The sequence below is a fragment of the Acipenser ruthenus genome, chromosome 5, assembly GCF_902713425.1.
Source record: "Acipenser ruthenus chromosome 5, fAciRut3.2 maternal haplotype, whole genome shotgun sequence".
Taxonomy (NCBI): domain Eukaryota; kingdom Metazoa; phylum Chordata; class Actinopteri; order Acipenseriformes; family Acipenseridae; genus Acipenser; species Acipenser ruthenus.
The window spans coordinates 22,963,969-22,985,990 of record NC_081193.1 but is presented as its reverse complement, the minus strand read 5'-3'; the positions used below and the strand labels follow the sequence as shown (position 1 = coordinate 22,985,990).

Genomic DNA, 22,022 nt, shown 5'->3' with positions numbered 1-22,022 from the left:
TTGTATGACAATACAGCGGATATCATATTTTTCTTACTTGCCTTTTACTACTCCAATTCAGAAACCTTGGTTGCTTCTCAATGTTTCTTTTCGGCATATGTTAAGATAGGACGGGAACCAAGAATTCCAAGGAAACAGAGTTTCTTGGTGATTATTATGTCCTATTCGACAAAGTTTTGCTGCACTTATACATACAAATATAATCTATATTGTGATTGCATTTACATAGACGGTCAAGTCAAGCGTGTTAGTCTAAGTATCTTCACCATTCATAGCTGAGGGAAGGGCATTGTGCAAATCCATGAGGGAACTAGACAGCCCTTGCCAATGGGTCACAGCAACAAAGGGGGATGTCACAAAGACACCCACTTAGACATTTGAAGCACATCCGACTAAATGACAAAAATATAAATCAGGCAGTAATGGTAAAACTGGGCTCAAAGCAAGCGCAAAGGCAGGGACAGACAAATCACAGCTGGATCAGTAAGAAAAAAATACAAAAAGTGATTTATTTATAGAGGTTTAATATACAGAATAATATGTAAGGATATTCATACAAGAGCAATTTTTTTCCATTTACAAATTACAATACATAAACTGGTTTTCATCTCTTTAGTTTAAATGTACAAAACTTACTCAACGGCTGTTCCTTTTAGCAGCTTTGCAACCTGGCAAGACTTGTTATATCGCAGTTAAGTGCAGAAAACGTTTAAAGAGTACAAAATGGTGAACTTCACTTTCTAAAGGGCGTTAAAAAAGAAAAGGAAGGTAAGGTAACAAAAAGGTGCCTGCTCCACAGGGCAGACAAGACATCATAAAATCAAAACCTGCCATTGTCCAGACATGTTCCAGACACAGACAAGTACAGCTGTGTATTTCTATTCATTAAAAAAAAGCCTAAAAATGCTTCTTTCAAAGAATTTACATTAATAACATTCTTTTACAGCATAATACATACTGCAGATTTATCAAATGTGGCTTAACAATAGTAATACAAAATATTTTCACCATTGTGTGAGCCAATGTTCCTATGCAATAAAAAATATAGGAAAATGAATACTGTTTTGACAAAGTGTGGTTGGTTCGATTGGTCGGTTGGCCCTTTTCACTTTTTAAGTTTAGAACATATCTGTATGGAAAGGCTCTGCTGTGATTCACTCAGAACACAAAGTGTCCACTCGGTCTGTCAGTTCTGTAGAGCTTAGAGTCCCGTTCCAATCAGCTCAATCCCCTTCTAAAAAAACACATCATATTTATACAGTGCTGTTTTCCATATAGACACCACATCACATAGTAGGCTACGTTTTATCTTCATCTCAAGTAGAATATGTTTTCATTTGATTTATACAGTGCAGAGTATATGGGCTTAGATTAAATAACTGGTTGTGTTTCTTTCTTCTCCTCCCTCCTTACTCCAGCTCACTGTCTTTCTCTGCTTCCTCTGAACCTATGCAGTAGTTTGGCTTCTCCGAGCGCACAAAGCCCGGCAGACACACGCACTTATAAGATCCTTCTGTGTTGATGCACTTAGCGTTCTTGCAAAGGGACATTTTATTGTTGAGTTCGGTGCATTCGTTCACATCTGCAATAATGAAAAACAAAAAGTGTTTTACTATCCACAGAATAAGAACATGGAACATATTAGAAAGAGAACACTCAATTCCTGGACAATGGCCATAGATTTCCATTTTGAATCTTCAATTGTGGATCAAAATGGCCAGATACTGGAGCTCATGGTTGGGGCCAATCCCTGTTTTTCAATTCCAAATCCATTTCCAATTCCTTTTCTAAATCGATTCCCAATTCCAATTCCAATTCCTTCGAAGGAATTGGAATTGATATTTCAGAGACATAATAATTGTTGCAATTTGTTCAACTGCTTTCATTTGAAGCCAATTTAATTGACTAACAGTGACTTCAATTGAAGTAATTTGTTGCCACTGCGAGAAGCGCATTTTAACAGAATACTGCGAATTGCAAATTTGATCAATGATGTGTTGGAATTGATTAAGAGAGAACTGGAATTGAAAATTGATTTTAAAAAGGAATTGAAAAACAGGAATTGACCCTAACCCTGTTGGAGATTAATTACAGGGCCCTATGTCATTTATCACCCATTCTGTCAAACCACTGGGAAAACCTCAAGCATGCCAGTGCACAAATTAGCCTGCATCTGTGACACTTTGATGGTCCGAAAAGCAACCAGTCAACATGGGTACTGAGCTGAAATCCTGCAGCAGCAACTGAGCCCATATCCAGTTTTGTTAGTCCCTGTTGTCATTATACAATGTTTAACCCCTTCTCCTCCACCCTTTTTGACACAGCTGTCTGTCCAGCGCCAAGTAACAACAAACAGAATGTCATCAGTGTGAAAATAACAATGAGGTGACTTAAAGAACAAGCAGCATTTAAATAAGGACCTGTTTAACATGTGTATGGCTACTTAATTCACACATTTGCAATGTGTCTCATCATCACCAAGAAGATCATCACCATCATTACTGAGTCCACTTAGCAGGGTATGTGCTCAAGCAGCACTGAGATCTTCCCATGAATATTCAGCAGAACATTTACAGTTCAAGAGCATCCTATTAATGCATCCCGCATTCGCTGCACCGACATTCTTTGATGCTAAGGAGTTTGGGCCTGTCTGTCTGAAACCAACTGTGGTTCAAGGTCAGGGTTCATTAGGCTTCATGTTGTGATCAACTTGGTTAACTGCTGCTTGACAACACTTTCAGTAATTTTGTTATAAAGAAAAAAAAAGTATTTATTACCCTTAATGAACTGTAAAGGTAATTGTGTGCTCAGTGCTGCAATATGAATGGGACAACTGTAGGCGTCCCTTGCTGAATTACATTAATAAACCAAAAATAGCACTAATAAATGTTCCCACATAATGTCAAATTAAAAGAAAACAAGACAATTATCAGTGAAAAGGTTTCTAGTTGTGGTTCAACGAATTAGGGCCATAGACAAACATGTTTATCTTGCATACTAAATGGGGTTCTTGATGTGTTTGTGATCGAGTTTCCTTACCAACACAGGCCATCTTGGCCATGTTCAAGTGGTACCCATCAAAGCAGTCGCAGGTGTATCCCTCCTGCACGCGCACACAGCGGCCATTCTCACAACCATTCAGGATGCCACATTCTTCAGCCCGCAGCCCCTCAAATGCATCGTATTGATCTGCAAAACACAATCAGCCGTACTTCACAAACAGAGTCACAATGAGTCAATGACCCTTTCACCTGGAACCCGGGGTTTGTCTGGCTCACAAATGAATTGAGTTTGTTACCCTTATGTAGCAGATGAAGACACTAGCCGAAAAAAGTTTTGCTGGAACTTAACCCTCAATGGGCAGAGCTCCCACAAGACCACCACAGAAGACGAAATAGTTGGCACATGGGGGCATGAGGATTGGATACATTTGGAGACTGAATTGTTACCTTGCCCTTCGGCGCAGGCTTGAGGAAGATCATGTGACCACTGTTTGTGCTGTCTGTTGAGGACGCAGTATTTCAGTCATTCTGGCTTAAGGAAGTGTGCAGCGACCCCACATTATTATATGAGCTTAACATTTTCCATCTCTTTCACTTTCACGTGCTAGGGAGAAACGATGTCTGAGTCACGATAACTTGACTACTGTATTAAAACATGTGGGCATCCATTTAATTCACTGCTAGGTATACATCTAAACCAATACAGTGAAAAAAAATGAATGGTTTAATTAATTTACTGAAATTGTCATCCAAACGCCTCTCTTCTCTTGTATTTTCTTGTACAGATGTTTGGATGTTTGTTTCTATGAATGTTTGTGACTCTTTATCCATGGGTCTGAAGTTGGTAACAAATTATTAACCTACATACTGTATATGAAAATCCAAAAAGCCTGCTAAGCCAATCCGAGTGATAAGCAGGAGAGTTGTAGCCAATGAAAATAGCGCAAGGAGGCATCAGCCACGTGAGCCTTATTAGTGCTATCCTGTCACTTTTTTTAAAGACCATGTAGACAGTGGCGGTTGCAGCCTGAAAACTGGAATGGTGTTGAAGCTCAAGCTTTTTTTTAAAAATGTATCACGTCAGCTTTAAGGTTTACAAAGAGACAAGATGTTATGGAATTGATGCAAACAGCTACAACACCCCTGCTATTGGCACTGCTGATTCCTGTCACAGAAAATGCTTATTAGTCTTGACTCAATATTGTGTTGGAAGCTATGATTGGGAATGACTTGCTAGACTCATTTGGAAATTTCTATACATCTTCATAATGGTGGGGGAATGAAACATGCCCAAAACAAAAATCTACATAATCATGTGCACATTGTTTTATTTTTTGCCATGTTAGTTTCAGTCTGACAACATTTAGCTGACTAATTGTTTTTTTCTCTAGTTATATCACAGTGCCTGGCTTTATTGTCACATAATGAATATGGAAGTCTCTGTCGTGCTCAGGGTTTTCTCAGATGTATGTTTATGTATTTCTGGCTGCTTGTTTGCTCCTCTCTCTTTCTTCCATATATGGGATCTCTTCCAGCCCTCCACAGTATATTGTGCTGTTTTGTCACAGAATACCCAAGCCAGTGCCATTTTTGGAGACAGCGTGCTGATCCAAAAAAACAAGTCTTTTTTTATTTTTTTCGTCGTGATCGTTTCTGTTGCCTTATTTCACAGGAGCTGTGATGTTTTAAAAGCAGTTTATAGGCTCTGTGGATCAAAAACAGCCTCCACTACAGACACAATTCAAGTTAATTTCAATTCAGCAGCATCCAGGCAGGCAGAGTGTGTCTATTTCAATTTCTGAATTACCCTCTCCTGTTAAGGCCTTTATCTCTTAATTACTCTGTGTATGAGGGCATGTCTTTGTATATACGGTATGTGATGTATGTGTGTGTGTTTGTGTATGTGTGCCTTGCATGGCAGGCTTACAGCGTCTCATTGTAAGTAACTGCGAGCTAGGCTGCATAGTGGTTTTAGAAGATCAGTGTTTTTTGCTTTAATCATTTTTAATTTTCGACTGGGTATCCTAACAAGTCATATTTATATATTACATCCAGAATGCACAATCGATGATACGTCTGTAATAGTGTCCATGATGATAAACATAAAGACATACAGAAGTGGACAATGGAGCAGGTATAAGGGTGGATAATGTGGGATTTGTGATTATAAATTCAGTTGTGACTTTTATCATTAATATTAATATCATTTTATGTACAACGTATACTGTGATCTACACATATAACCAATGTATACTGTTATCTACAGCTATGGACAAAAGTTTTGCATCACCCAGAATTTTAGGATTGAGACATAATTAAAAAAAATCAAAAAAAAAAAAAAACTACATGAACATAATGTTGTTCTGCTCTAATAGGAGGAAGGTTAGAAATCTTTCTTGGGTTATTGTTACATTGCATGGAGAGATACTGAAGAAAGTTTCTTCTTATAAATACTTAGGCATATGGATAAATGAGCATCTTACGTTTAACTATCATATTAATAAATTATCTTCAAAATTTGGAAGTAAATGACGTTTCCTTTTTAGGAATAAGAAGGTTTTTTAGTCTAGCAAATTAAAGTTAGTGACTGCTACTATTTTTCCTAACCTAGATTATGGTGACTATATCTGCCAGTTTGCTTCCAAGCAGTCTTTACACAAATTTGATGTATAATTCATGCTGCAGATTGTACCTCTTTGACACACCATTGTCATATGTATATAAAACTAGGCTGGCGCTCATTAATAAATTGTAGGCTTTTTCATTGATACTGTTTTGTTGTTAAGGTTCCTATAGGTTTTCGTACCTCCTTATCTGAATGTTCTGCTGGAGAGGATTAACACTGGCTATAGTTTACGCTCTCAGGATTCTGTTAGTTTGGCAGTCCCAAGGGTTCTCACATGTTTGGGAGAGCTATCTTTCACCTCTGCTCCTAAAAATGTGGAACTCTTTTACTTATAGTATGAAGATGGAATTTGACAATCTCTCCTTTTCTGGCTATAAAGATGGTATTTGGGAATTGCTTAGAGCGTCTTGCCATTGTTTTTTCTTTAGTCCACATTAACATATAAATGCCTCCTATTTATGTTGTTCTTTTTTGTAAGATGCTGACTAAGTTTGAACCACACATGTATTTATTGTGTTGCATGTATTTGTAATTGTTTTATTGTCTAACAGGCCTTGGTCTCAATGGGTAAATCTTCCTTATAAATAAATACATTTAAAAACATAGATATTTTATTTAACATCATGTAATCAAAGAAACTACAAAATGATTTTGCAAAAGTCTACCGGAAGCCATAATAGTTGTACAATTTAAGTATAACTATACTTTTAAGTATATGGAACATGTTAGATTATTATCATAACCCTGGTTCCCTGAAATAGAAATGTAACCATTACCTAATAGGATATAATCTCTTACTGCCCGAATTACCTGAACACTAATATCAAAGCTGCTCATGGTTACATTTCGCACTTGAAAGGGAACTACAAAGTGGAATCCAATTCAATATGGCTTATTTCACAGCATTTCAGTCTAAAAATAGGTACAATATTTCAAGATGTTTCCCGGTTAAACATTATATTTATTAAAACAGAAAAAATTGTGTTGTCACTTTCAAATTTGATAGTTTTCTCTAGAGTTACTATACAATAAATATTCCTAAATATTTAAATGCTTTACTGAAAAACATTACATGCTAAATTGTAGAATATTTCATTTTTTATGTCCACCTTTTAAAGACATTCTATTTTCACCATCAGTGAATTCTATTTATTTTCACAATCAAACAAAATAACTACATTCATAAATATGGACAGAGACATTTTTAGCAGCTGATGTCTTTTTCATTGAAGACATTTTAAAGAATTTGTGAAGCTCTTTGCAGGGTGTTCAATCTTTTAATGGAAGCAAACGAACCTGGCTGCCAGGTTTCTAAATGCAGTATAACAGGCAGTGCGTCACTAAGGCAAAGGTTTGCTGTATTTATTTTTAAGTGACAAAAATATGTACTGTATATTTACATTATACTTTCAGAAATTGAATTTTTTTATACTACATATTACACAGCAATGGGTACATTTCACAGAGATCGTGATATCTGTGATAATCGTGAAAACAATCCAGCCTTACTTATTAGAAATATAACAGCATGATACCTGTAAACAACTCCAAAGTGAATACTTAAACCAATTTTAGACCTTTGTTTCTAAACTAGTTACGTTAATGTACATCAATTTGGCTAAATACCCTTAAATATTGATACACAAAAAATGGTTAATTCAGTGAACAGGTGTTAAAAACAAATGGTGTGCTTGTTTTATAGAGTAAACAAGTTTATGTGACTCAACCGAAACTGGATGCAAGAAATCAACTAACCAGCAGATGGCAGCAAAGAGCTTTTAGTGTAACATTTCTTCCTTTGAAAACAATACACTGAATACCACAGTATTTTTCTGCAGGCGGCATTGGCGAAGCAAGCTAACATGTTAGTGAAATATAGAATAGGAAGTGTTACACTTACGCTCTTCATCATGAAAAAGAGGTAAAAACCCTGGGCTGGAGGGCTGGGAATCGTATTCCACACCTGGTGCAGGATAGTCTGCGTCAAAGGGCATCAGGGCATCCTCCCCATATCTCCATCTGCTCCCAGACAGGGGCACATTGCACAGGGTGGCGTAACCCTCTGGAGGAGACAAGGGGGGACTGGGTTAGGGACAATCTGTTTCCACTCAAAACTTCCAAACCTGCACTGTGGTCCTCCTGTCCTCTGTTCTCAATTTGAAATAGTGGGATTCTCTTAGGAAATGCAGTCTCCCCAACCCTTCTACTCTCTAGACTCCTTCTGGTTCAGTGGTCAGTTACATGAAACAACTTAAGTTAAAGTTTCCATTAATGTCCCCTTCATTTAAGTGTTTCTTGAGCTGGGGTGTTGCAGAACACATCGTTCTGGATCATAACCCTGTGATTAGTCTAGTTTCTCTTCTCTGAACTCTCTCCCTATGTCATTTTCTGTAATGTTTTTTTTGTTTTTTAAATTCAATGTTTTGAGCCTGCATTTCTTATATACAGTATAATGACCGTCTGTCCTATTTATGACAACATTGCAACCGTAGAGGGTATCTGAGCAATACTGTAGGTGAGAAGTCAATATTTCTGCCTTCTTCAAGAAGTAAGATTATTGTTTATTAAAAAAAAAAAATGAAGTAATGGACAGCAAAAGGTTGTATTTACTAAACTTTTGCACTAATGGATAGTTTTTCGCAAGTGTATTGTGTCTGTGGAAGTGTCCGTGTGCTTTGAAAAGTAATCAACGGGACCACTACAGCAGGCTGTTGATTTGTCTGATACTAAATTCTCCAGTAGAGTCCACACTTAAACATTACTGCTGTATGATGTATATTAATTCAATCGGCCAGTAGGGGGACTGAAGCAATAGTAATTTTGCAATGTGAAAGTCACTTTAAGGTTAGGTTTAAGTTCAACGTTTAGGGTCAAATTGTAATTTACTGGTAGGATTCGGTTGATGTGTAGATGTGCGTGGAAGCGCAGATGTTCCTGGAGAATTTGCCTCTGGATGAAGCGGCAACGTGCACCACAACAGGAACTGTGTGTGATCAAGCCACCCATGTAGTGTGGCACTTGAGACCGGTGCCATCTAGTGGAGAAATGTAAATGAGCAACATATTTTACTGCAATGTTCTTCATTACGTGGGCTAACTGCTGTGTCATTTAACTTTATATATATATATTGTGACGGCCCGGCACTCACTCGGGTTCGTTGCCCCTTTAAAATTACGACCCAGCACACAAGAAATGGAGTTTTTAAGCGCTGTCGCGCTAATTTTTAATAAACACACAAAAATTAAACAAAACGAAACAAAACACCTAGCTCCGTTTTGAGCACTAACTAAACGTTTCATGCAGGTCCCTGACTAGCTCGCAGGACGGCTAAGCCGTTTACCTGTCATAAAAACTTAACCACACAGGTTTAACACAGCACTTGCACTTTGACTGCTCGGAAGCAGAGCACCTTATCTGCCTCCTTCTACTCAGCAGCCGTGTGCAGACAAGCTGCACGTCTTAAATACCCTGCACCTGACATTAATTTACAATATATATCAGGTGCGGGTGATAATTAAACAATAAACAATTAAACAAAATAATAAAACAATTAAACAAAATGTGCATACGCACATGTTTTCTTCAGGGAGGACACTAACCCCCTCCCTGATGTGTTACACATCCTTCCCCTCAAGTGTGTAACACTGATCGGCCATTCCAAGGCCACCCCCTCCCCTAAAACACAGCCACCCACCCTCGAGTCCACAAATGTCAATTTTCGCCCTCTTGCACGGGCGGGCTTGAGGGTGGGTCGGTTCCTCCGGCGCGTCCAGGAAGGGACCTTGAACCGGCGACATGGGACCCCACCGGGATGACAGGGGCGACCGAAGCGACGGCCGGGGAACAGGCGGCTGCAGCAGCGGGCAGAGGTCTTCACCTGGGGACCGGCGCAGCGATGTCCGATCACCCAGGGGGAGCTTAGCAGCGAACAGGGGGAGCACTAGCGACGTCTGGCAGCAGCCCAGCGACGTCTGGGTGCTTGGGGAGAGCGGAGTAGGGAACCAGGGGCAGAACTGTGGCCGATGGTGCAGACTCCTGGGCTCCAGGCCAAGCGCAGGGAGGTCTAGGAAGACCGGCAGGGTGTCCAGGAGCAAGGGGCAAGGGACCGCACTGACCAGCGCCGGATCCTCTTCCGGTGTTGTGGGCTGGAGCTGTGGTGGAGGTGCGGTGCTCACCTCCTCTGGCTCCGGGACGGTCTCTTCCTCCTGTTCTCCCTGCCGCAGCTCCTCTGGTGCAGGCGATTCCGCGGTTTCTCTCGCCGGCACCGCCTCTTCTGCCTGCTCCCACTTTTGGAGCAGCAGCTCCAATTCTGTCGGCTCCCGTTCTTTTATTTCTAACGGGGGCCACCCAAACTCTCTCTCCCATCTCTCAGTCTGCTCTATTTGAGCAGCAGTATTGCGGTTGATTCTCGCAATTAACTCCTTAATGCTTTCCATTTCTAGGGTCGTAGGGGCGCCCACACACTCTGACACCATATGTGACGGCCCGGCACTCACTCGGGTTCGTTGCCCCTTTAAAATTACGACCCAGCACACAAGAAATGGAGTTTTTAAGCGCTGTCGCGCTAATTTTTAATAAACACACAAAAATTAAACAAAACGAAACAAAACACCTAGCTCCGTTTTGAGCACTAACTAAACGTTTCATGCAGGTCCCTGACTAGCTCGCAGGACGGCTAAGCCGTTTACCTGTCATAAAAACTTAACCACACAGGTTTAACACAGCACTTGCACTTTGACTGCTCGGAAGCAGAGCACCTTATCTGCCTCCTTCTACTCAGCAGCCGTGTGCAGACAAGCTGCACGTCTTAAATACCCTGCACCTGACATTAATTTACAATATATATCAGGTGCGGGTGATAATTAAACAATAAACAATTAAACAAAATAATAAAACAATTAAACAAAATGTGCATACGCACATGTTTTCTTCAGGGAGGACACTAACCCCCTCCCTGATGTGTTACAATATATATATATATATATATATATATATATATATATATATATATATATATATATATATATATATATAAATGACAAAGCTATAAATGTATAGCAAAGTTATTTGATCTGGAGGGGAAAATAACCATGTATTGTTATGTAGCAGCTCATTTTTAATTTCTATTGACACATTTTTCAGTTCAAAGTCAAAGTTTATGCTTTGTTTTGTGTCTGTACTCTCTAACTGTATTTAAATTAGTGGCAGTTTTTCAGTCATAATTAGTTTAAAAAGATGTTAATTTATATATTTATATTACAATTTATACATGGTAATAACATGGTAATAACTACCAATAGTTTCTGCTCTTACAGAATAGAAATGGCCTGTACCATAAGGTTACCATGTAAGTGTTTTTCAAAAGCCCATCTCCATGTAATTACTTGGTAGTTACCTATAAGAGCAGGGCCAATGGAAATACATGGCAAGAAATAAACCACTGCAATGTTGATTTGAGGGCTTATCTGAGGGCAATGATAATACCCAGCATGGTCATGTTGGAGTTTAACTTGAACACGATGCAGCCTCTTGATTTAGCCACCAGAACAATCTTTAAACATCTTGACTCTTTGTGACGGTGTACCCCCCGCCTCTGGGTGTATTTGGTTTATTTTGTATAGTTTGGGTTATGTAGCACGGTTATTTAAAATGTGTATTGTTATTTGGGCACAGGGAATGCACAAATTAGTTCTCGTGCAGACTGTGCCTGGACTCAATTGAATGATTAATTAGCAATCGAGTCCAATCACAGTCTGCACGTGAACTAATTTGTGCATTCCCCGTGTCCCAAATACCAATATACATTTCAAATCACACATGTTTTATTAAAAGTCCTAAACTTTCATCTGGTGTCAAGCGTGAAGACATGCTCACAAAATTTATAGCAAGCAGCAAAAGGATCAGTTTCTTTAGTGCTGTGCTTTTGAAGGTCCCTTCAGTTATGGGCCTTCTGAGGAGACAGCAGACTGTGAATGCAGTTTTATAGAAACCATGGGGAGGCTGAATTTTTCACTTTAATCAAAGAAGAACAAAAAGGGTTCCTTTTGACATGTCTCGTTGTGTTAATTCACCATACCGGTTTGTACTGTATGTTCTTTACATTGGATTGCTGGTTATGAAATCACAAGGGAACTTTCAGATGAGAATCACAGCCACTGTACAGTATGTCCATAAACAAGAAAATGTGGTCTACTTGAATGATCTAAACAGCAAAATGTAAAATATATGTCTGGTTGTCTCAAAGAAAGACGGCCCAGCAAACATAATCCCCTGGATTTTGACATCCTAAATCCTGGGATATTTTCCAAACACAAGTTTAATCACCAAAATAAAACAAATCAATGGTAAAATAATGACAATTCCATGCATTTTGGAGAAGTGGGGCATTAATACACTACACTGAGGTAACTATTCATTTATTTGTTTATAGAAAGTATAGAGCATTTAAAATAACCCCCCTAAAGCATTTAAACAGGCGTTCCAGTCTGAGTTGTGACACAGGAGACACCACATCAATTATAATTAGCTGCACGTGGATTGTGTGCTGAGGAGCCAGCAGTGCAGAGTACCTCTGACACAAAAGACCATAAAGGATTGGAGCAGGACAGGTTTTTCTATGTTACTGCCCGGGCTGGAAGATAAATTCCTTCCCTGTCTCCAGTCTCACTGGCCCTTGGAAGTGGAGCTACAGAGCAGGCAGGTAGACTAGACAGCGAGCCACCACACTGCACTGTCCTGAAGGATACAGTTAATACTGAACAATTCCTGCCTTGCATGCACATGCATTAGCATAAATGGTGTAGTTGAGCCAAAACATGCTGGAATGCAGTTCTAGTACTATTTTGTATAGGCAGCTTAGACATCATTGTTCTGCCTCTGACACACAGACACGTAAAGTAAAGCATTCTGATAAAACGGAGAAAGACCCTCAGTGGAAATACGTGTAGAAATGAGATACATGCATTACCGATTATATGTGTTATTAGAAGTTCAGTATACAAATAACATGTGAATTCGTCTAATAATTCTTGTTTAAGAAAATCAATATTTTTAGTGGCGTTCCAGTACCTTCAGATTTAGGACTACACCACTGATGAGCATCCTCTGCTACAAAGGATAGAATAGAGGATACAGCATGAAAGTTCATGAAATACTGTGGTGGAATAAACACAGCACTCCATGTCCATTCATGCTCAGTATTCTGTTTAAATATTAAGTGCAATGTATGGAAAATAATCTATGTTTAAACCTACAATAAATAGCATTAATTAAATGAGGGGTCCATGCTAGAACAGAGCAACTTGCAAAAGCAATTATATGATCGTATGAAGTTTCCCCACATTGAGCTTCAGACAAATCACTAATTAAGAAAACAAACAGATAAGATGGATTCCAATAACGTTCCTCATTTCCTGTGTGCCGTTGCTTATTAAAGTTGACCTTGTTGAATTAGCACTTTGGGTCAAAAACTGTTTTTCTGCTTTGTGTCAGAAAGTAAAATGAAGGACTATATACAATTTCTATTAGTAAGAAGGTTATTGTTAGAAATGGTACTCAATAGGTGCACATACCTTGTCAGGAACACAGAACGTGTCCGATCAACCTATCTGATTCAATACCAGTAAATTCAATCGATAGAAGGGATCAGAAATGTGCAATAAACTTGCCTGCTTAGAAACCAAAGCAGTCTGAACATGCAAATGATTTCACTGATTTGTTTACCCGATGGATGTCACTGTGGACTGACTGTGGTTTCCTGGTTTCTCATGAGCATGAGAAGTTCAATAGAGTTGCAGAAAAAGGGTTTTCAACAAACCAATAAATCAATGAAAAACCTAGAGAATTAATTTTTCTTTTAAGTTAAGGCAAGCTGCTCATGACAAATGATTTAAAGCAATGTCGTCCAAAGGCAGCATTTGAAATGGATCCAGCTAACTGACATTCATGGAGTCAGAGCAGGTTTAAGATCAGTAAGCTGATGTACTTGACCTGGCTGTGATTAAAACACTGTGTGTCTATCTATCTAACTATATATCTCACATTAACAGGTGGGACTGAGCTTTGTGTAAAATACAACACTACAGCTATGGCCAAAGGTTTTGCATCATTCTATAGAATTACTGATTTTGCTTCATAAAGTTGAATAAAACCTGCTGACTAATATTAAGTTAACATATTGAATTACATACTGCTTTGTAGTTTTCCATATACTTTCCATAAACTGACAAACATGGAAAAATTTGACATTTCGAAATCTAAAATGAAATACTGTATTACTATTATGGCTTCCAGTAGACTGTTGCAATATCATTCTGTAGTTTCTTTGATTACATACTGTTAAATAAAACATCCCTATGTTTATACAATTTGTTTCTTAATTATGTCTCAATCCTAAATTCTAGATGATGCAAAACTTTTGGCCATAGACTTCATATTTCCCATTAATTTCATCCCTCCTACTTTAATTACCTACACCATCTGAATTAGCTGGGCTTTATTGGTTTAAATGATTGCTTTCACTTGATGAGCACAATTACCAAGAGGAACAGTGGTGTGAATCTCCAGGGTAACACTGTGTTTTTTAGGTTCTGCACATTTTTCTTTTACATCATTTGGAGCAAAAATTGAATAAAGAGAGAAGAACTGTAGCTATACAAGCACAAAAAGCGGGATTGATTATTCTAACCAGTAAAAGGTGTATACAATCAAAACATATAGCGCTGTTAGATGGGGCTAGTCAATCTTGCGAAAATATGCAGGAAAACCTTAATGACTTAAGTGTGGCACATGCTTTGCTAGAAATATGATATCAAAAGCCACTCTGAAAAGTACAGATGCATAACGCCATGGAACGGGAAATAAAAGGTATGCATTTGCACCCAAAAGTAGATTCTGAGATTTATTAGTATTCACTTACCAGAGGTTTTCAATGGGCAGAGGGCACAGTCCATACCCCAGCCATCCCCATGGAGACAGCAGCACTCTGTGTAAGTAGTCTGTTGTCCAACCAGCGGACGGCTGCACACGAAGTCCTGGCTCACTTTCTGCCAGCAGATATCCTCACTATCCTCGCTGTGATCTGAAAATAACCAGCAACACCCACTTCTTACATGGCACATACTGTAAGAAAGAATACCTGCTGGTTTAGGAGTGGGCAACGAGGGCTATTGCACTTCAGGTTCAATGTAGCTACTTTAGAAACGGAAGTTGAACAGGTTTAATTGAATAATTGAGGAGGTGGTTGGAATAACAGACCTGAGCCCACGTTCCACTCCTTGGAGAAACATGGACAAACACGTAGGGGTGTGCTGCTACTCTTATTTGTAATTGTCTTTAAGAAGTATTACAGGCAGGTATTAAATAAATCCATTAATTCATGTGTTGATTTCAAAACAAGAAAAGCGGTCCTGGATTTATTTAACACCTGACAATAAATACATTTTATTAAGAGCATGAGTACAAGTATCAGCACACCCCTAAGAAAGTACACAGAACCACGTATACACTGCAGAAATGAACAGATAATTCACATAGAGACGTTTAAGTGTTTAGTACTTGGTTTACGCAGAGTTAGCAAATAAAAATAAGCGCGTGACACTTCTGGTGACTTCACGGTTATGTTCTGCAGAACTGTTGTGCTGCATATGCTGGGCTAGGATTGGAAACACTGATATACTTCACACAGACTTTATGAGAACTTCAGCTAAATTAACCATCAGTATACTAACTCACATCTTCTGACTCTAGTTCACTGTTGGTTTGCAGTAATATGCTGGGCGTATCCACAGAGGCGCGGATTAGTGAACAACAGTACATGTGGTTGTAAATGGAATGTAGCTCCTAGTATCTGTTTGGAGGAGTTTTGTCACAGAAGAGGTCCAGCGCAGAGCTATTTACACAGTAGACTAGGACCATCATGGCTTCATCAGTACTAGCTCAGCCTGTGATTTACACATGAGTGGTACAGTGTTTCCATTACATCATGTTATGATGCGTTAGGGGGCCAGCTCTCCTCTCCAGAGGTGTGAAAAACAGATGTTTCTGCATATCCAGGAAATTACTGAACAGGAGCGTTGTGCGTGCTGTACTGATCTCTCTTTGTGAACGGTACCTCAGACACATCAAGGTCTTCCACATTAACACAACCATCTGTCAGATTTTTCTGTCTTGTTTCTCTCTGTCTGTCGGGGGCTCAAAACAGGCTTTTGGGTCGAAAGGGAATTCGATTGTAAAAGATAAATAATTAATACAAATCTTGCAGAATGATGTAATCATTTATACAGCCTTTGTACATGGTTTGGGACCTGCAGGCTCTTTACAGAGAACAATAGTTTTAGGTTCAAATTCAATAAACTTTTAACCTTAAAGGAAACACTGGGGGGATTTATACAGTTACAGTGCCTTGCATAAGTATTCACCCCCCTTGGACTTTTCTGCATTTTGTAGTGTTACAACCTGGAATTAAAATGGATTTACACAAAATAGTCCATAATGTCGAAACGGGGCTTTATGGAAGAGTTGCGAAAAGAAAGCCATTGCTGAAAAAAACCCATATCAAATCCCATTTGGATTTTGCCAAAAGGCATGTGGGAGACACAACAAACATGTGGAAAAAGGTTCTCTGGTCTGATGAGACCAAAATTGAACTTTTTGGCCTTAGCGCAAAACGCTATGTGTGGCGCAAAGCCAACACTGCTCATCACCCTGAGAACACCATCCCCATGGTGAAGCATGGTGATGGCAGCATCATGTTATGGGGATGCTTTTCATCGGCAGGGAGTGGGAAACTGGTCAGGATTGAGGGCAAGATGAATGGAGCCAAATACAGGGAAATTCTAGAGGAAAATCTGTTTCAGTCTGCAAGAGACCTGGGACTGGGGCGGAGGTTCACCTTCCAGCAGGACAATGACCCTAAACACAGAGCCAAAGCTACACTGGAGTGGTTTAAGAACAAGAACCTGAATGTCTTAGAATGGCCCAGTCAAAGCCCAGACCTCAATCCGATTGAGAATGTGTGGCAAGACTTGAAAATTGCTGTTCACCAACGGTCCCCATTCAACTTGACAGAGCTTGAGCAATTTTGCCAAGAAGAATGGGCAAAAATTGCAGGATCCAGATGTGCAAAGGTGGTAGAGACTTACCCAAAAAGACTCACAGCTGTAATTGCTGCCAAAGGTGCTTCTACCAAGTATTGACTCAGGGGGGTGAATACTTATGCAACCAACAAATGTCTTTTTTTTTGTTTAATTAAGTTTTGTGTCACAATAAAAAATATTTTGCACCTTCAAAGTGTTAAGTATGGTGTGTAAATCAAATGGTAAAAATCCCAATTAAATCCATTTTAATTCCAGGTTGTAACACTACAAAATGTGGAAAAGTCCAAGGGGGGTGAATACTTATGCAAGGCACTGTACCTAACCCTACTAGATATTTCCCCACACCAACTCTGTTAATTGCATGAACTCATCAATACCCGCCAGGTTTCCCATTGACTGAAGCTGGCTTTAGCTAGCTGTCAAGAAGTGCTACTGAGTTGGGCGACAGACAGATCTGTTACTTCATTAGTTCAGTTTGTAATTAGTATTGACATTTCTTTCAGGACAGAAAGGCAGCGTGTTGATAAACTAAGCCCTCTGGTCACTTCCGATGTTGCCACCTCAGGATCACTTTGAAAGGGTTTACCATCATGCAAATCTACATCTAACTCGGCTGAGCACACTAACAGCTCAACCAACAGCAGAGCAGCGTGGGAACAGGTTGGTGCTGTTGGCATTTGTCTTTTGCTTCATAGTATCCTGGTCAACCTCCTAAGAGAATCATTCTGTGACCTTTCCATTTCATTGCACTGTGATGGCTGCTGTTTCCTCAGTTTACACAGGCAATTGCCTTTCTCACCGCTCGGTAGACAGTAATAAAGCTCACCTGTGATCTCTGTCGGTCCAACGCAGCGCTTCCCTGTAGTGTCCAAGATCATTGGGCGTGTGCAGAAGCAGTTGTATGACCCCTCTGTGTTGATACACTGACCGCTGACACAGCTTGAGTCATCTTGACACTCATCAATATCTGCAAAAACAACATCATTACATTAACTCTGTGGGGCTGAGGATTACTTTACGACTGACCTTTACATTTATGTATTCATTTGTACGGGCCATTTCTATCAGTCACACAGTGAGAATATTCTTGGTGGCAATTTAACATCTGTTGCAGTGCTCCCAGTAATATCACCAGTTGGGCTTCTAAAACAATACACTTCTTTGGAATTAGAGATGTGTGGGTAGTTAAATACCTGACTAAACAAAAACTGATAATAAAATCCAGTATCTGTGTTTCTCAGGTATCCAGATCAGCCCACTGTTCAATGCACTTTCTAGTTCTATTTCATTAATTTCAGTAAACTGTAATTATTTATGTGACCAGCAGATGGCAGTGGTGTATATAGTATGCCCTGTATAGAGCCTTATTGGTCTGCATCTGAAACTAAAATTCAGAGCTTCTCTTCACAGGAGAAATGTCCATACCTCATTGCAGATTCTGATTTTCTATCTAAATAACTTGGGTCATAATAACTGCTGCGTTGCAGAGACAAAAACATTTTAAAAAACTTTTCAGCAAGGATACAATGTACAGTATTGTTGCTTACACAATCTGTAGTAGCATGAGGTGACCTAAATACTGTCTTGAGGGACACGTTGGGCAATGCAGCGATGAGCCAGTTGCACACACACCCACCATTCTATATAAATAGCATTTTAATGATGCTCCTTTGCAGTTTAAAAATAAAATCTAAAGCAGACAGACATCAAAACAGGGGAAAATGATGTGCATAGGGTGGCTGGCCTCTTTTGCTTTTTGTTCTTAAATAAACAGCTTTCACACAGCGCCTCATCATACACCGTGTTCAAGTCTCTTACCCAGGCACTGCAGTTTCAACAGGTCATAGTACATGCCCTGCATGCAGTAGCACTCAAAACTAGGCTGTGTGTTTAAGCAGAACCCATTCTTACAGATTTCCTGCCCAAACAAAACACACTCATCTGCATCTGTAAACAGAAAGGAACAAATGTTTAGGAATCTGGCAAACTCAGCATTAAGCATTCTAAGACTATAACTAGTGACATTATTGTCATTAAGAAAAACATCCAGTCTAAGCATATGAAAGTTGTAGGCTGTATATATTTCTCATTGTGTTACGAAATATGAAATAGTCCCTGGTAGTGACATACAGTACTGTACCTTATGAACGTGCTCAAACATATGAATGTGCTCAAAAACTTCTTCAGTGTTTTTTGTGCAAGAAAGAAGGCATACATAGATTTTCACTACATAATTGACTACACATTGTATGATATAAAGTTAGTCTGACTGAAGATGAAATCGTTCTTTGCAATAATAATCTCTATTTATATTCACTATTTTACAATGTATACATCAAGCGAGACCGTTGACAGAACTTGCTCTTTATGCTAAGTGGTAAATTCAACACAAGGAGACCACATGTTGTAACTCAAGGAGATCACGTATTAGTCTGCGTTCCACAAAGCTTTACTTGTGGATTAAATCATGTTTCATATTCTAAAGAACGGTCCAAAACTTGGACATCAAACTGTATTTAATCCATTAAAACAGACTTTGGGTACTGAGACTCAAGAGCTGACAATTTACTGTAAGTTTAAAAAAAAAAAAAAACCTGATTGAAAAGTACCATAAGTTGCACTAAACTGTCATATCTTACAGCCCATTTATTCAGAACAGCAACAGCACTCTGAGTGCATTAGGCTCTCTAACATTTTCTGAAACATTACCAGGAACCTCAAAACGCCACTGAAACTCATCCAAACCTAAACAGGATACAATGTAAAAAGATTATTAAAAAACTGTTCATTTTCCACACCACACTGGCAATGGAAAATTAACTGAGCCTCAACTAAGCTTCAATTCAGACTGCCTCTCTCCAGACAATATGAAAATGATATACATTGGCATGGATTCAAAAGTATGTTGGTACACTCTATGCTGCAATACATTGTTTAGAATATTCCAACACGTGCCTCCTATAATATTTCCATTACTATGATGATAGCCATTTTAGAACCAAATCTCAACCCAACATAATATTCATACAGTACTTAATTTGGGGTAAAATAATAATAATGGCCTTTTCTGTGTGCCAAACATACCAGATTTACTCTATTTTAGAAATATACACATGCTATGTATGTAGAATGTTTGGTTAATTAAAATAGTTAAACTCGAATATTTATTGAATGTAATTCACAGTGGTATTGTATAGTGCGCATTATGGCATTATGGTCGTAGTTCCCATTTGCACCACAATGGTGGTCTGCTATCACTAGCATTCTCATTATAATGTGGACTGCAAAACGTCTCTTAAACATGGCCCCAGACTACAGCATTATAAAAGGGTATACTGTACTGTATATTGCTGCTGTAAGAATGTGGTTAACAGCAAGACTGATATTACAACACAGAAATGTTTTCACCAAGGGCATTCCTGTTCTCCTAAAACTGTCCCAACACTTTGAGAACACAATGTGAGGCTTGGTGTTCCAGCTCTACCATGGTGTACCTTTGTAGTTCTTTGCAGTGACACCGTAAGTGGAGTCTCCATTGGGAATTAATCCTTTCCCACCAGGACACATTGCAGAAAACGCAGCTGTGGAGGGAGAATTGTATAACGTTATATTAATTACTGGATAAACTGGTTATGTAATTTCCGTTATTAATCTTCAACAGCCCTTTTGAATCACATTTTAACAGTGGATGAATTAATACAGGATGTTACAACTCACTCTCAACTCAACTCTGTTGTTCACCAGAATGTTCTCGCTGCTGACACCTCTTATCATCTGGTCATGATGACCTTTTCTGTTTTCTTACGGTTTATGACGTTCTGATTCAAGTTAAAGTTCAGTGTAACTCAAAGCACACACACTGCTGCTCAAAACAGTGCTCAAGTGCAGTTCTGCAGTGCACCAGTCCCTGAATCCATAAAATGACTTGGGCGAACCAAGCTCTCTGATTGGTCAAGACCCCTGTTAATATCCTACCACGACTACACTGGTTGGATCTCATCACCTTAGTTTAATTTCTTCACCATTTCAAAAGCACATATGAGGCTACTTATGTAAAGCTCACACTTCTTGGTGGTGGAGTGGTATATTACACAACGGCCACACACCCTGGTGAATGTTACTGCTTGTATGCAATATACAATACAATACAACAGGCATTTATATAGGCACTTTCTTGTCTAGCAGAACTGAAGCAATAAGAACAGGATGGTGTCTTTCAGGTATGCTGTCCTTGATAAATAATTTCTTAATATAAAAAAAACAAACAACTCAACAACAATGTGTGTCCCTTACTGGTTCCTAAGACAGGACAGGGGAACATTTCACAGTTGTCCCCCCAGCCAGCCCCCAGTGTGCAGCAACACTCCTCCTTGGTGACGTTGGAAGTCAAGACGTTATCACAGAAGTTGGCATCATTCAGATTGTAGTAGCATTCTTTTCTTTCTACCAATTCAACTGCTGCAATGAAATAAAGTGAAGCTTAACATTAAAAAAGAAACATTTCAAAATTGTACTCTGAAATATACCAAGGTTCAACATTGAATATTACAAAAAATGATATGCTCTTTTTTAATTTTATACAGTTCTATAGTATACATTTAAAAGCAAATAGATCCTATACACTTGGTCTAATATTTTATTACATACCGGTATTTTATGTGAGTAATATCAATGGGAGCACATAGTAATACATCACAATGAGTTAACATATTAATATTTACTAATTTTACAAACAACTTCAAATATTAATGTAATGCCTCCTCTTTCCATGAAAGAGGTTTCAGTAGCACTTTAACTTTCAGGGCATGGATAGTCATGTAATTATATATCATGCAAAAACCTTTACACATTAAGTACATTGTAACTATGTATAATAACACTGTAAGTATGTGTAAATACACATGTATTTAGTAAGTAACTACTATGTAAATACACAGTAATAAGAGACACTCAATATAAAGTGTTAGCATACTACCCTTCTTGACAGAACTTTCTGACTCCATTACCATTCCTATAACGCTCCTATAACGCTCCATCAACATGTGCCAAACCATTCTATGGTTTTGTAATGTGGTAGTGCTCAGGAAATGGAACACAGAGATCACATATACTCCCGCTATAATAATGATAAATGTATCTTTCCTGTTAAATCTAACATTTCCCATGAATACACTTGTTACCATTTCAGGGTGGGAAAGCACAATTATATGCATATCAGTTGATATGGAACACAAAAATGTGACCAAAGAGAAATCTGATACAATGCAATTTTAGCAGAAGAGTACAATGATATAATAT

The 22,022-nt window shown here is 38.8% G+C and overlaps 1 protein-coding gene across 8 annotated transcripts in view; it reads right to left on the bottom strand.

Moving 5' to 3' along the window:
- Positions 1 to 490: 490 nt before the first annotated feature.
- The window catches only part of LOC117402566 (latent-transforming growth factor beta-binding protein 1-like), a 166,448-nt gene continuing 144,916 nt past the window's right edge, over positions 491 to 22,022 (bottom strand). For all 8 annotated transcript variants that reach the window (XM_034003849.3, XM_034003851.3, XM_059023839.1 and 5 more), the window contains 8 exons: positions 21,018 to 21,182; positions 20,219 to 20,305; positions 18,543 to 18,671; positions 17,551 to 17,691; positions 14,546 to 14,707; positions 7,529 to 7,690; positions 3,040 to 3,189; positions 491 to 1,582 (listed from right to left, as the gene is read on the bottom strand). In XM_034003849.3, the coding sequence (XP_033859740.3) occupies positions 1,410 to 1,582; positions 3,040 to 3,189; positions 7,529 to 7,690; positions 14,546 to 14,707; positions 17,551 to 17,691; positions 18,543 to 18,671; positions 20,219 to 20,305; positions 21,018 to 21,182 (1,169 nt within the window). In that variant the 3' untranslated portion in view covers positions 491 to 1,409. The remainder of the gene's footprint in view (positions 1,583 to 3,039; positions 3,190 to 7,528; positions 7,691 to 14,545; positions 14,708 to 17,550; positions 17,692 to 18,542; positions 18,672 to 20,218; positions 20,306 to 21,017; positions 21,183 to 22,022) is intronic.